This window comes from Pelophylax lessonae (assembly GCF_965119305.1).
Source record: "Pelophylax lessonae genome assembly, chromosome: 9".
In the NCBI taxonomy this organism is placed as follows: Eukaryota; Metazoa; Chordata; class Amphibia; order Anura; family Ranidae; genus Pelophylax; species Pelophylax lessonae.
Window position 1 is genome coordinate 92019611 of NC_138776.1, and position 17061 is coordinate 92036671.

The 17061-nt window shown below is 40.4% G+C and overlaps 1 protein-coding gene across 1 annotated transcript in view; it reads left to right on the plus strand.

The window, feature by feature from the left end:
- Positions 1-17061, plus strand: part of CFAP46 (cilia and flagella associated protein 46) — a 363053-nt gene that overhangs the window by 38744 nt on the left and 307248 nt on the right. Inside the window, exons 6-9 of the mRNA XM_082268864.1 lie at positions 422-586; positions 689-812; positions 3992-4086; positions 7973-8083. Of these exons, the coding sequence (XP_082124990.1) occupies positions 422-586; positions 689-812; positions 3992-4086; positions 7973-8083 (495 nt within the window). The remainder of the gene's footprint in view (positions 1-421; positions 587-688; positions 813-3991; positions 4087-7972; positions 8084-17061) is intronic.

A 17061-nucleotide genomic window follows, 5' to 3' on the forward strand; every position in this document is an offset into this window, starting at 1 on the left:
TTTATAAAGTGGATGTGTTGCCATCTGCAGATGCTTCCTTCGGCCGCAAAGTTTTGCAGGCTTCTGTTTAGAGGATCTGTTATCCTCTTTGGGGTGAATTGTTCGGGTTGGGTTCTGTTACCTGATTGGCTATCGTGTTTAGTCTTGGGATTTTTTTTTGTTGTCTCTCATGTTTGGCACTGCTTTGGGACGTCCCAATGCTTCAGAAAGGCAATCAACAAAAAAGAAAATGGGGACTGCCCATAGGCGTAGTCAAGCTCTTTTTTCTGCCTAGTGTCCTACTCCTGTAGGGGGACAGTATAACCAATGGTTCAGAATCCTGAAGAGCTGTGTCCGTCAATGAACGCAGAGAAATGGATTTTACGGTAAGTCAAAAATCCCATTATTGCATGAACTGATCCTTTCATCTGTTCTTTTCCAGATACCACTTCCTGGTGTACAATGCCTCTGTCCTATACTGGCAAACTGTGCGTCATTTTCTGAAGCCAGGCAGTCGTCATCTCCTTACTAATAGCCTTGCTAGTGTTGTAAAGGCTTTAGGTGAAACGGATGATGATGACAAGAACTGGAGAGCTGACTTGATGATGTGAGTATTTTTGGTTGTCTTATTGATAGGAGAAGAAAGCTTGCAAATGTTTTCTTTGCTTAGTTATGTCACGTGGCCAACATTACTTTTCTGTCTTATTAGGGAGCTGTTGGAATGTTTTCTGGATGGCCAGAAGATGAATGAAGCTGCGGACTGTGCATCACTGGCTGCTGAGTTTATTAAAGCCAATGTCCCTCACAAATACCCTCTACTATTTTCTAAGATGGTAATCTGCTTTGTAGTGATTTCATGTGTAATCTAAGTATCTGTTTTAATAACTCTTGTAGATGAATTCTTAAAACCGAGCTACATTGCATCTTAGAACCACAAGCCAAAAACGCTACTTAATTAGTTTTTTTTATTTTCAAAGGGAACTCTCCCTTCCATCCTTGTCTTCATGCTTTATTTTGTTGAGCAAACCCCCCTAGCATTTCTGGCCATGGCCAACTTGAGTAAGGGCAGATGATTAATGTGACCTTTTACTTCTTTGAATCAATCTGCCCTTAGCTCAGGCATGATAGCAGGAGGATGTGCTGAGCCTGTCCTGCAGACTCCTGGGATGCATGACATAATTTGCCTAGACATGGAAACCAGGAAGTAACTGAAGAAATGTAGAAACAAAAGGTTAAAATGAATAAATATGATATACTTTATTTGCTAATGCTAGCAGCAAAAGGATTAAGAATAGTCAAAGTTGATTGAGAAAGTGAAGTTCCACTTTAAAATCGTGTATTGCTTTAAAAACAAGGAGCTGGTTAGGTCCACAAATACAATAACCTTAGGTCCCTTTCACATGGGAAATGCTTCTGAATCTGCGGTGGATCACTTTGTCAGAAGCGGCTGGCCCGCGTTAAGCAGGTGATGTAGCATGGCCCTATACATCTTTATGGAGTTCTTTAGCAGGCACCTGTCGAGTGCGAAATGCCCTATTTTTTTTTTTTTTTTTTAGCCTCTCTGCAAATCCTTATGGTCATTGCAATGTGCATGGGACTGTCTGGTGGTCATTCTTGGGTTTTAACAGTTGACTGAGGTGCATCTTAATTGCATAGTTTTATCAAACCGACAAAGCCCACGTAAAAGACGCCCTAAAGGCCTACTTCCAAGTGATGGAGGAACTGCTAAATGGTTTCCTATTTCCTGCCTCCCTTGTAAATGTTGTGCACTTCATTGCATCTTGCCCACTGATAACAAAACTTACATAAACCAAAATGTTGGGACCTGTACCATAGTTATATGTTACATCATGAGTTACAAACCTATACTGGTTGTAAGGTGGAGCAAGAATGATAACTTGTGGAGGAAGAACACAAATAAGCACAGTTGGTGAGACATACTAAAAATGCACAAATAGCTGGTAAACACTACAAACAAAAAACAAGGTAGCCAATGATACACAATGATAAACAAAACAGGTATAAAGTGCCTTGAAAAAGTAAAGGGAGCTGAATACAAATGCACACCACACTTTTCAGATATTTATTTGTAAAAAATGTTGAAAATCATTTATCATTTTCTTTCCATATCACAATTATGTGCCACTTTGTGTTGGTCTATCACATTCAAACCCAATAAAATACCTTTACATTTTTCTTTGTAACATGACAAAATGTGGAAACGTTCAAGGGGTATGAATACTTTTTCCAGTCACTGTAAGTAAACTAGAGCATGGTAACAATATATTGATGCAAAGGCAAACTATATACAGTGATGTACATGGAGGATTAGAGACTGGTATGAAATAGCAGAGTACTGCTACATAAAGTTTCATGACCAGCACCACAAGGTAGCCGGTAAAATGTTAAAGCTGAATTCCTGCCAGGAGGAACAGATCATCATTGTGCACAAATGCTGGGCTTTTGTTTTAAAAGTCCATTCTTTTTAACATTCCCCTTATTCCTCCTGTTTCATGGTTGTTCAAGTTTGTGCACTGCAGTTTTATCCCTATTAAGAATTTTCCTGGTTTCATGACCTTTTCCTTGCATTTTTCTAAAGGGAATGGTGGCGTGATGACGCCACACTTTTTTGGCTAGGTATCGACTCTGTCTCTGCCCACTTGCAATGAAAGCACATTCACGAGCACCACCTGTTTGGATGTCATTGAATTCCCTTGGTAATATGCGAAATGCAGTTTGCCAACTTTGGATGTGCCTAGATCCCCAGCACCCATACTAAGTAAAACTGAAAGAAATAGCTGATGACATCATATGAAATAAAATAATTTCTCCAAAAAAAGCATTTTTTTTATTTTAAAGTATTTTATTGAGGGTGTTGAAAGTAAGCTAAGGGTCAACATGGCCAGGATACTGGAGGTCATCTCTAGGCCATCTTCCAAAAAGTAAGGGATATAAAATCTAGCATCAGCCAGGCAAAGGAGACAGGAATAGTGTTACGATTAGTACCGTTTCTTTTTAGGCTCCCTTCACAGACACTGGGTGTATAGTGGCTACTTAGGCTGCCCTTTGCTGCTCAGAATCCTAGGTTAGAGGAAGGAACCAAGGAGGATGATGAGAACACAACAATAATAACACCAGTGGATGCTTATCCAGCTCAGGTGACAATGGGTGAACCAGGTTCATGAGTTGGAGGAAGACACCCAGTGGTGGCCATCAGAACTATTTGCTGCCGGTTGCTGGAAGACAATTCCAATAGCAGGTTAAGGAGGGAAGTAGCGGGTTTGTGACAACTGGGGATTTTTCCTGTTTCAGGTATATGCCCAGGAAGAAGAGTGGAGACACAAAGCACCAAAATACCCTGAAAGTTTGGATAGCCCATCAAATTTGGTTTATTTTAGCCGAAAAGGAAATGGTTTTCTGAAATTCTAGCATGGTTATTTTATGCAGCCATTTAAGATAACAAATCATTTTAGATGAGTTTTTATGTCTTCATATCATGGTAATTTTAGCTGCTTTTTTGAGGCTTTCATGTGGACCAAATGTAACACAGCAGACTTAATAGCAGCTTTTAAACAGTGATGTATAATTCTGCATTAACTTTTTATTGCTGCAGAAAGAAATGTAAAAGAAAACCTCCTTCAGGGGGTCATCTATGTGTGTTCACTGAGATTGTAGTCATAATTTCAGTCAGAACAATTGTTTCCTATCAAAGGAACATGCTGACTAGATTTCCCTTTAACTGTCGTGTCCAACTGAAGGTAAGATACCAACCTGAGACACCTGCTATGTTTTTGAAAATCCAGGGCAGAATTTGAAATCCGGTAAATCTGTGTGCGTATTCAAGAGAGTCCTGGTTCTTTTTTTATCTGTACTTAGTATTGTAAAGTTCATCTAATAATTTATGTAAACCGCCTCTATCCATGTGACTAGTCAATTAGATCTATACATGCAAAGTGCATTTAATGTTTGTTTTCTGTCTGCCATGAATAATGAATTCTTCTCTTACATTAAGGTGCATCACAAATTAATTGACTCTGCTAAAGCGGCTAAGGAAACTAAAAGTTCAGCAAGTTTGTCAGTCATCTATAAAATTCAAAAGCTAAGATCGTAAGTACTGGTTTTTCACTGGGGAAATTCACCTTCCAGTTATAATGCTATTCCTACGTGATACAACAGATAAACTGAGAAGGGTTGTTGAGTGGATATGTCAAAAAACAAGTGGCATTTATGTGCTATTGTGGGGCCCTTGGTGAACACAAATCATGGCCCTCTATTCTGTGCAAATTTCCAGATGATAAAGATAAGATAACAACTGCATCATTACTGTTTTGTCTTTTTCTAGATCATATTAGAATTTTAGCATTAGGTTTAGCTGTAAAATGGCAATAGAATAAATGCACCTTCCAAGCTCCTAAACAACCTCTTAGGAAGTCCAGTGCCTCTATGAATAAGCCCTAGGAGCGGCGAAACATGTTAGAGGAGAATAGCCTAAATACAGGGACTGTGTCTACAACCAGCTATATACAATAAGCTTAGCAGCGGGATGTCCATGGAGTGCAGCCTCATTCCTCAATTTTACTAGTCGGTTTAGCTGGTTTAACTTTTCCTTCCTGTGCAATACATTTTTCTTATTGATTTTTTTTGTCAGTTTTGGAAGCTGGGAAGATAACCAATATTCACATCATCTTTTTGCCCAAAAACAGATTCTCAGAATAATTTGTCTGTCCCTGACCTGCAAAAAATAAAAATAAAAAACCCCCACAAATTTATTTTTAATAAAATTACAAAAACATTCAAAATGATAATTGCCGTTTTTTTTTTTTAATTAAAAAAATACTTGGTTATATTGCCAGCCCTCTTTCTCCAGGTGGATGACAATGCGGCAGGGCCTGTATTGATTTCACTGCAGCGTTGTCACCCTCACAATCCCTATGCTTTCTACGTAATCCAACAGGTTGCCCTTACATATGGAGTAAGCGATACAAAGCACCCTTTTGCATCCCTCATTTCAACTCCGGAAAACTGAACACCTCAACTATCACTGTGATATTGTCATAAGTGCAAAGAATTGAAGTTTATGCCACCTAGGAGAAGAACAAATAAAAACACATATGGCATTCTTTCCCAAGGGAAGGGAAACTGACGTTCAAGTGAATTTGCGGCCATATAAATACATACAGTGGGTATAGAAAGGAATCACCCCCTTTAAAATAATCATATATTATTAAAATAATCATATGATGTTGCTTTGCAGCCTGAAATGAAAGCAGACACATTTTTTGTTTTATCCAGCTATAGTGCAACTTATAACCTCGAAGTGAAAGATAGAACACCAACATGTCAGAAAAAAAAAAAAAAAAAAAATGGAATCCCTGAGTTGGAAAAAGGATCACCTCCCTTATGTCACTATTTTGTTGGACCACATTTTGCTTTAATTACAGCCTTTAGTCTGTTGGGATATGTCTCTACTAATCTTTCACTTGGATGTTACAAGTTGCACTCATAAATGCAGCTGGATAAAAAAAAAACTGTGTCTGTCTTCTTTTCAGGCTGCAAAAAAAACAGAATGTGATTATTTTAAAGGAGGGAGATGTTCTTTTCTATACCTATTGTAAAAAAAGTGAGTACACCCCTGACATTTCTGTAAATAAATTTATTATATCTTTTCATGTGACAACACTGAAGAAATGACACTTTGCTACAATGTAAAGTAGTAAGTGTACAGCTTGTATAACAGTGTAACTTTGCTGTCCCCTCAAAATAACTCAACACACAGCCGTTAGCGTCTAATCCGCTGGCAACAAAAGTGAGTAAACCCTTAAGTGGAAATGTCCAAATTGGGCTCAAAGTGTCAATATTTTGTCTGGCCACCATTTCTTTCCAGCACTGCCTTAACCCTCTTGGGCATGAAGTTCACCAGAGCTTCACAGGTTGTCACTGGAGTTCTCTTCCACTCCTCCATGATGACATCACTGAGCTGGTGAATGTTAGAGACCTTGCGCTCCTCCACCTTCCGTTTGAGGATGCCCCACAGATGCTCAATAGGGTTTAGTTCTAAAGACATGCTTGGCCAGTCCATCATCTTTACCCTCAGCTTCTTGAGCAAGGTAGTGGTCGTCTTGTAGGTACAGTATGTTTAGGATCGTTATCATGTTGGAATACTGCCCTGCAGCCCAGTCTGTGAAGGGAGGGGATCATGCGCTGCTTCTGTATGCCACAGTACATGTTGCCATTCATGGTTCCCTCAATGAACTGTAGCTCCCCAGTGTCGGCAGCACTCATGCAGCCCCAGACCATGACACTCCCACCACCTTGCTTGACTGTAGGCAAGACACACTTGTCTTTGTACTCCTCACCTGGTTGTCACCACACACGATTGACAGCATTTGAAGCAAATAAGTTTATCTAGGTCTGACCAGACCACAGGACATGGTTCCAGTAATCCATGTCCTTAGTCTGCTTGTCTTCCGCAAACTGTTTGCAGGCTTTCTTGTGCATCATCTTTAGAAGAGGCTTCCTTCTGGGACAACAGCCACGCAGACCAATTTGATGCAGTGTGTGGCGTATGGTCTGAGCACTGACTGGCTGACCCCCCACCCCTTCAACCTCTGCAGCAATGCTGGCAGCACTCATACGTCTATTTCGCAAAGACAACCTCTGGATATAATGCTGAGCACGTGCACTCGCAACTTCTGTGTTCGACCATGGCGAGGCTTGTTCTGAGTGGATCCTGTCCTGTTAAACCTCTGTATAGTCTTGGCCACCGCGCTGCAGCTCAGTTTCAGGGTCTTGGCAATCTTCTAATAACCTAGGCCATCTTTATGTAGAGCAACAATTCTTTTTTTCAGATTCTCAGGGAGTTCTTTGCAATGAGGTGCCATGTTGAACTTCCAGTGACCAGTATGAGAGAGTGAGAGCGATAACACCAAATTTAATACACCTGCTTCCCATTCACACCTGAGACCTTGCAACACTAACAAGTCACATGACATTGGGGAGGGAAAAGGACTAATTGGGCCCAATTTAGACATGTTCACTTTGGGGTGTACTCAATTTTGCTGCCAGCGGTTTAGACATTAATGGCTGTGTGTTGAGTTATTTTGAGGGGACAGCAAATTTACACTGTTATACAAGCTGTACACTCACTACTTTACATTGTAGCAAAGTGTCATTTCTTCATTGTTGTCACATGAAAAGATATAAGAAAATATTTTCAAAAATCTGAGGGGTGTACTCACTTATGTGGGATACTTTGTATATATATAAATATATATGTATATAAACAGTATCTCACAAAAGTAAGTACACTACTCACATTTTTGTAAATATTGTGGCAAAAAATCGCTATAGTGACCACTTTGAAAAAAACAGTGGTAGATCTGGCTATTATGAAAAATAAGTTGTCATGGATCATGCTCAACGAAAAGTTGGTCTGTATCTTGAAGGATAAGAGTGCTAAGTTTGATCATGTTTTGGATCCTTGATTTAAGTATCTCCAAAGTCCAGCTGACTGAGGAGTGTGGGCAGTAAGAGGTGGGAGTTCGGACGGTCTTCTTTCTTCTCTTGTTTAATTTCTTTTTTTTCCCCATTTCTTCTTTCTTGTTCCTTTTCCTTTCTTTGTGTCTCCTTCCCTTTCGTTCTCTCTTCTCCCCCCTTCTTTCTTGAACTTGCACTTTATTCTCATTTAGTTGTTTTACTCACAATCTTGTAGTGCATTTTATATACTTAGTGGGTGGTGGTGAAGTATAGGTCCTAAAATTTCTCCTAGTGGAGGGGGGTGGTTTCTGAATAGGATTTTTGTATGCTTTATAAAAAGTTTATTCTTTTTGTTGAACTTATACTTTATATGGCAACTCTTTGTTTTTGTACCTTATCACTGATGTCATTCTTTGCCTACCATGTGTGTCCTCTTTGGAAAAAACCTTTCACTAAACATATTGAAACAGAAAATATGTCTTGTCCAATCTCACCTCTTTTACATTTTCTCACATAGGCAATTAAACAGCTCTTTGACAACAAAGGACATTTTTACAAGTCTAAGTGAAATTTATAAACTTGTGGCTGTTGCTCAGGAACCTGCTTTATCCTTAACCACATCTGAAAAGTAAGTTTAATTACTTATTTTGTCCTTGTTTTTTTTTGGTGTCATGAGTTTTTAAAGTAACTGAATGATTTTACAATTAACAGAATCTCTCAACTGTTTAAATAACGTGAAAAGGGCATCGGCTTAAACATTGCCTTTTGTTGATCTGAATGTGGTTGCTAAGGGCTACTGCACTTTGTACATGATCTCTTTCTTGTTTGGGACAGTTGTTATGTTACACCCGGGACCGTTATCGCACCACCTTAGCATGGACACAGAGTCTGTGCGTTTAGATGTATTAAACTGAGAGTGGGTTAGATAGGAGAAATTATATATAGGCTAAAGTATGCTGTTCATGTATTATGGTCAAGGAACATTCATTTTAATAGAGGTCGAATTTAATTTAACTTTGTTCGCTTGACTCCATTATGATAGTTAATAGGATGATTAGATTACAACAGTAAAATAGTCTTGGCTGTGATGCTGGAAAGTGCCATTGTATTGTTTGGCGTATTACATTTTATAAAATTGTACTCAAGGCTTATGAGACCTCTCTCTGAGATAATTAAAGGCACCCACCCCCTTCCCCCTTTAAAGAGGATTTACAGGCATGAATGTTTTATACATAGTTACATTGATCTAGATTGGACCAAAGTAACTGTGTAGATACCAAAACTGATTAATTCCCCTGGAAGCTGGAAATCATGTAGGCTCCATTCACACTTGTGTAACTTGGCATGCGATTTTGGACACTAAAGTCCTATGACAAGTCGCACCCCATGTTTTTTAATGACAACCGTTCAAATATGTGTGACTTAAACTTGCAGCAACTCCTGAACACAGAGAAAGTTAACAATGAACTTCCATTGGTCATGGCTACGTGGCAAAAAGCAGTTTAGTTTTCAATCAGTTAGGTACTATAAAGTTGTTGAAAAATCGAAAGAGCATTCGTACAATAACCCGTGTGGTCAGGCTTACGATTTACATTTCTAGAAAGCACTGGACCAATGTAAGTGAGGCTTGGTTCAGATAGAGATACAATGTAGTGCATCTTCCTTCAAAAGAGCTGATACCTAATGAAGGTTTAGTGTAAGTGGAGCTTGTTCTGGTCCTAGGCTGCTACCAAAAACAGGTGGTCGAGCAGCATTTTTACCGGTCCACAACTGACCAAGGAAAAAATGGCATGCAGCCATTTAGGGCTGTACACTAGGGATGGGCGGAATGACTCCCTTTTCAGTTTGCACCAGAACTTTCGAACATTGTGAAAATTTGGAACTAGATAACCAACCCCATTAAAGTGAATGGGACCCGAACTGGAAAAATCAAAAGTGCCCATTTTGAAGGCTTACAGTGCCTACCAAAAGTATTCACCCCCTTGACATTTCTCCTATTTTGTTGCCTCACAACCTGGAATTTACATGGATTTTTGAGGATTTGCCATCATTTAATTTACAGAACACGCCCACATCTTTGAAGATGTTTTTTTTTTTTTTTTATGTTTTATCGTGAATCAAACAACAAATAGGACAAAATAACAAAAAAGTCAATGTGCACCCCCCCCCCCTAAAGTCAACACTTTGTAGTGTCACCTTTTGCAGCAATCACAGCTCCATGTCACTTTGAATAAGTCCCTATGAGCTTGCCACATCTTACCACTGGGATTTTTGCCCATTCCTCCTTGCAAAACTGCCCCAGCTCCTTCAAGTTGGATGGTTTGCGCTCCCCTTAAACCACTCAAGTGTTGCTTTAGCAGTGTGTTTGGGGTCATTGTCCTGCTGGAAGGTGAACCTCCGTCCTATCCTCAAATCACGTACAGAGTGGTACAGGTTTTGCTCAAGAATATCCCTGTATTTAGCACCATCTATCTTTCCCTCAACTCTGACCAGTTTCCCAGTTCCAGCGGCTAAAAAACATCCCCACAGCAGGATTCTGCCACCACCATGTTTCACTGTGGGGATGGCGTTCTTTGGGTGATGTAATGTGTTAGGTTTGCGCCAGACATAGCGTTTTCTTTGATGGCCGAAAAAGTTCAATTTTACTCTCATCAGACCAGAGCACCTTCGTCCATACTTTTTGTTAGTCTCCCACATGCTTTTTCGCAAACTCAAAACGTGCCATTTTGTTTTTTTTTTTTGCTGAAAGTAATGGCTTTCTTCTGGCCACTCTGCCATAAAGCCCAACTCTATGGAGCGTATAACTTATTGTCGTCCTATGTACAGATACTCCAGTCTCTGCTGCGGAACTTTGCAGCTCCTCCAGCGTTACCTTAGGTCTCTGTGCTGCCTCTCTGATTAATGTCCTCCTTGCCCGGTCTGTGAGTTTTGGTGGGCAGCTGTCTCTTGGCAGGTTTGCTGTTGTGCCATGTTCTTTTCATTTGGTTATGATAGACTTGATGGTGCTCCTGAGGATCATCAAAGATTTGGATATTTTTTTAAACCTAACCCTGACTTGTACTTCTCAACAACAGTGTCCCTTACTTGTTTGGAGAGTTCCTTGGTCTTCATGGCAGTGTTTGGTTAGTGGTGCCTCTTGCTTAGGTGTTGCAGCCTCTGGGGCCTTTCAAAAAAGGTGTGTATATGTAATGACTAATAATGTGACACTTAGATTACACACATGTTTACATCATTTCACTAATTATGTGACTTCTGAAGGTAATTGTTTGCACCATAACTTTTTATGGGGTTCATAACAAAGGGGGTGAATACATACGCACATGCAACTCTTCTGTTTTATATTTCTACAATGGTTATGGTGGTCCGGGTACTGCCCTGGGGAACATGTATCAATGGGAAAAAGTTTTGTAAATAAAGTCCTTTTTAAATGAGCAGTGATTTACTGATGCTTAAAGTGAAAGCATCAAAATAAGAAATAACAATAAAAATTAAAAATTCCTTTTAATATAGTGCCTTGGGGGTCCCCTTAGTCTACCTGTAAAGTGGCACATCTGTACTGTGTATAGAGGCTGCTGCAGAAATTATTGCATTTATAAAGCCAAAAACATGACATTTTCCTGCAATTTTTCTTTATTTTGTAAACAGTTTGGGGAACCAGTCTGTATGATGAGGCCACAATTTAGTGCACTGGAAACAAGATTAGAGATTTTCTGGATCAATTCTGGTGTTTTTTTTGCAGAAGAACAGGTGCGGAAAAATTGGCCTTTGGGTGTCGAAGGTGCCTTCACACTGTAACTCTATAGAGGTACTCTTGATGAAAGCAAGAATTAGCCTTGCTGTCAAAAATTTAAATGATATGCACCTGTCAAATAGGTGTGGAAAAACTGGTCTTTGGGTGTTAATTGTGCCCATGAAACCTACAACAAAATATTTATTTCAGATGAGATCAACACCTACAACACTAGGCAACCTAGTGCAAAGATTCCACTTCCCAAAAACACTTAATCAGTGACATCGTCATCAGGGGCTTCATAGCTGTTGATAATCCAGGACTGATTCATTTTTATAAATGTCAGAGGATCCACAGAGTCTGTGCACAGACGCATTCTATTATCCTTAACAAAACCTCCAGCAGCACTGAATGCCTGTTCGGAAAGCACACTGGATGCAGGGCAGCCCAGCAGCTCAATTGCAGACTGGGCAAGTTCTGGCCAGTGGTCTATTCTAATGACTCAGTAACCCAGTGGATTGTTAGCTGGAAAGCTCTCCATATCTGCTTTTTGCCCCTTCTGCTAGAGCAGGGACATAACAGGGATTGTGTTACTGATGCATACATTGTCACGGCTCACCATCCTTGTGGCCTCCTCAAATGGTGACAGTACAGTGCATGCATTCCTTTATCAGCAGCCATTGGCATGGGGAAAAAAAGCAGAGCCAGTCTGAGGCTGTTGTTGTGCCATACTCACACAGGTACTCGTTGACGACTCTCTACTGCATGTGGAGCCACTGCAGTATTGCCAAAGTTGAGTTACACCTGGTGGGCATGTCACAAATCAGGCGGTTTTCGAGCAGGTGCAATTTCCATTGAATTCAGCCAACCGTGCACTGGCTGTGTTTGACCGCCTGAAATAGATAGACTCTTCTGGCCTGCTTTAGATCTTCCAACACTGGGTACCTTTTTAGGAAACTCTGCACCACCAAATTGAGGATATGTGCCAGGCATGGCACATGTGCCAACTTTCCCTGTCTAAGGGCGGACAGGAGGTTTGTGCCATTGTCGCACACTGCCATTCCTTGCTCCAGCTGGCATGGCATTAACCACCTTTGGGCCTGCCCCTGTAGAGCTGCAAGAATCTTTGCTCCGTTGTGCTTCCTGTCCCCTAGACACACCAACTGAAGCACTGCATGGCACCTTTTAGATTGACTCATTGAATAGCCCCTTGAACACTTAAGGGGTACATGTGGTTCGTAGCACAATTCAGCAGAGGAGGGCATGGAGGAGGAGGAGAAAGAAGGGGTGGAGCTGACAAATCTTGCATCATCATCACTAGCTGTATGGAGATGTGGCGGCAGAACAAGCTGCAGCACTTAGCTCTGTCCTGCATCCTTCCGACTTGCGAGCAGAGTTACCCAGTGTGCTGTGAACGAAATATAGCATCCCTGACCATGCTTGCTGGACCACGTGTCTTCAGTAATGTGGACTTTGTGGCTAATTGCCTTGCCCAATGATGCCACAACATTGACTTCCATGTGATGGTACAGAGCTGGAATGGCCTTACGTGAAAAGAAATACCGACTGGGAACCTGCCATTGTGGTACAGCACATTCTGCAAATTCATGGAAGGGGGGAGAATCCACCCAGACAGAAAGGCAGAAGTTGTAAAGCCAGCAGCTTTAGACGCTGGGCATGTGGGTGGCAGTGACTGTATTTTTGTTTTTCGCTGCAACAGATGAAGATGAGGCAGAGAAATTTGCCGGCTATAGTCTACAGCTGGTGATGTGCTACTGGCAGATGTGCTGCAAGGAGCTGGGACATCCTGCACTATACAATCATCCCTATCAGTGGAGGCTGCTGAGAGCTCATGAGGTATAGTGGGGGTAGACTGAGGTGAGTAAGGAGGAGGAACAGAATTGCGTCCCTTTTGTGTGGCTTTCAGGTGCTCTTGCCAATGGGTAGTGGGAGGTTAAATGCCTTGTCAAGAATGTGATACCCATATGGCTGTTGTTTTTGCCATGCTTGATGTGCTTGAGACAAAGTTTGCAAATTGCAACAGTGTGATCGGCTGCATATGTGCTAAAAAAGGCCCAGACAGCTGAGCTGTGGGAAGGGTGCCGGAATTCAATGCAATGGAATAGGGTGACTGCTCTCTACTCTTCTATGATGGCTGCCTCATTGGGGTTGTGCCACTTTCTTCCTCTGCTCTATCCAGCACCCAATTTGTGTCATTGGCCTCATTATCAACATCTCCCTCATCCTCATTACCACTGGAGACAACTTGCCAATACGCTGTGGCTTGAGGAACATGACTGCCAATTTGTGTACCAGTGTCCTCCCCTCTCTGTAGGCTCATGTTCCTATCTTCCTCAACCTCAGAACCAACATCTGACTCAAGTAATGGTGCTGCATTGTCAAGGAGCAAGTGGCTGATGCTGTGTTCAAATAACTCAGCTGACTCCTCCATGCCTGATGCTGGGGCTATGGCAGGAATAGCTGTGGACAAAGGGACAAATTTAGTCACTCTGGCAGCTGCAGTGGCCTGCGCACTAGTCTCTGCTTAGGGAGACAGAGGATGAGGATGGTTTAGTAGGCCAGTCCACCACCTCCTCTGCATGCTGTGGCTGGGTTGCACGGGCAACATTACTAAACAGAGGAATTGATGCTCTGCTTGAGGACTGACCACGTCCACCTTTGCCTGTGGACACATATGCTGCTGGCCCCCTCACAGTGCCATGGGAATGCCTCTGCTTGTTGGCCTCCCAGACATAATGGAAAGGTGCTTATTAACAAAATGTAATAAAGATGTGGAAATGTGTACGTGGATGCACTTTAATCAATGGAAAGTGGTGTTTGATGCACTTTAACCTAAGTGCTCACTACACAGACACGCTCCACCGCCACACTACAATATGTTGCAGTAAAACTGCACTAACGCACAGTAGTGCGTTAAATGTGCACTAATGCACAGAAATATACTGTGTTAAATGTGCAGTAATGCACAGAACTATACTGTGTTAAACGTGCACTAACGCACTAAAATATACTGCTGTAAATGGCACATTACATACTGAAATACACTGTGTTAAACGTGCAATAACGCACAGAAATATACTACGTTAAATGTGCACTAAAGCACAGAAATATACTGTGTTAAACGGCACGTAACGCACTGAAATATACTGCATTAAATGTGCAGTAGCACACAGAAATGTACTGTATAAACATGCATTAACATACTGAAATATACTGGGGTAAACGTGCAATAATGCACAGAAATATACTGCATTAAATGTTCACTAATGCACAGAAATTTACTCTGTTAAACGGCACTAACCCACTGAAATATACTGGGGTAAACGTGCACTAACACAAGAAATATACTGCGTTAAATGTGCAGTAACGCACTGAAATATACTGCGTTAAACCTGTACTAACGCAAGAAATATACTGCGTTAAATGTGCAGTAATGCACTAAAATATACTGCGTTTAAGGTGCACTAACGCACAGAAATATACTACATTAAACGACACATAACGAACAGAAGTATACGCGTAAAAACGCACTGAATTATAATGCAGTAAACCTGCCCTGACAAAACAAACTGACACTAAAATAAAAATGAATGGTCACTCACTATCACTAGATTCACACTAAAATAAAAATGGTCACTACACTCACACTGACTGAACTATCACTAGATTCACACTAAAGTGACACTAAAGCAAAAATGAATGGTCACTAAACTCATACTGACTGAACTAGATTCACAGTAAGTTGATATTCTACACTGACAATAGAATCAGAATAGCACACTATAGAACACTGATTCTCTAGTAGCACTGAACAGAGCCCTGTTCTATCTCTCCGATATCACACTAAAAATGGCCGCTATTGAAAAAAATACTTTTATAGTGTGGGGTGGGACTAAGAGCAATGAGCCATGATTGGATAGAGTCATCCTTACTAATCATGGCTCTGATAGTGCTCTGTGCCCTGAATGGGCAGAGCTTTAATTGCTTCATCCAATCAGGGCTTCCAATGCACTGTGCGTCGGGACAGTTCATTGTGGTCATTCGGCAGGCCGAACAAGTAGGCAAACGCCCCATTAATTCGGGTGTTCGTCAAAGGGATCAAACTTTTCACCCATCCCTACTGTACACATATAACTGCCGTGGGAAAAATGAACCACTTGACCTCTGGAAAGTTTTATCCCCTTCGTGACCAGGCCATTTTTTGCTATTCAGCACTGCTCTAATTTAACAGGCAATAACATGGTTGTGCAACACTGTTTATGAATGATATATATATATATATATATATATATATATATATATATATATAGATATAATATTTATTTTTCATTTAGTTATGTATTTATTTTACATAAATAGAGCTTTCTTTTGGTGATATTTGTTTACCACTGTTTATATATATATATATATATATATATATATATATATATATATATATATTAACAAAAAAGTCTGAAGATTTTGAAAACGAACACAACATTTTCTACTTTCTGTTATAAAACATATCCAATAAAATCACATTTCTTCATAAATTTAGGCCAAAATGTATTCTGCTACATGTCTTTGGTAAAAAAACAAAATCTCAGTAAGTGTATATGAACTATGGTATATATATTTGTAAATTGAAAAAACCATGTACCGACCTTAAAATGCCCGGACAGTACGAAACCCCCCCCCCCCCCAAAAAAAAAATGACACCTTTTTGGAAAGTATTTAGTAAGAGGCATGGTGGGTGTTTTGAAGTTGCAATTTTTTCCACATTTTTTTTTTTTTACATACTGTCACCAGTGTAGTGGTGGATCAGGGATACCGATTGGTAACAGTATATTTAAAATAAAAAATAATAACTTTTTTTTAACATTTTTTTTCCTTTTTTTTTTTTTCTTTTTACATTTTTACTATTTTTTAAATACTTTTAATAGAGTAGTTCAGTGTCACCATAGTAGCACTGTACTACTCTGGGGGAAAGGGGGTGATCAGGGATTTTATTTTATTTTTTTACACTTTGACTGCGTTTACATTGATGAATACTGTAACAGCAATGTTTTGAACTGTCATGAATTGGTTACATTCATAACAGCTGTGATAACCAGTGATCTGTGATTGGCTACAGCTAATCACATGGTACAGAGTGCAGTGATTGCCCCAGGGATAAGGAAAAAGGAAAAAAAACACCTGTGAAGGATCACCAAGGAAGCAATATAGCAGCTTACCAAAATGAATTGGTCACCCAAGCTAATGGATAGACCACTGTGGGCTTGATAGTAATAATGAGGAAATCCACCAGGTGTCACTCCAATAGTGACAGATAACTCAGGTCCGGTATTCATTAGCATATAAAAGATGGTAATAGGAACATAGTGTGACTCCGTAAAAACAATGGATTTATTTAAAATCACAAAGTATAAAACTCACATTTAGGAAGACATCATATAGCATGTAAAGTTGTAGGTATAAGGATCCAAGTGTTGCGGCGTCTCAAACACCAACAGCGAGAAGCCGGCTAGTGGGGGCGTGGTCATGTCACGTCTGACTCCACCCGACCAGTTTCGTCATATGTTTGACGTCGTCAGGGGCATGATAATCAATGTACATTGCAAGGATTTTAACAAACTTTGTAGCAGAGTCCTACTTTTTTCTGTTCTTAAAGTGGAACTTTACCAATAACAACTTGATGGGAAAAAATTCTTTAGCAAGGAACATACATTCCACATTAATAATTATAATACCAAAATGAGTGTGTGCTGTAAATTGCCTCCAGCATTGTTGCTGTTTCCTGTTACTGTAGGCTTCCATTTTGCTGAAGCCCAGAACCCCTGAGCAATAGAAAATCTTTAGGCTGTCAGCAGATCAGC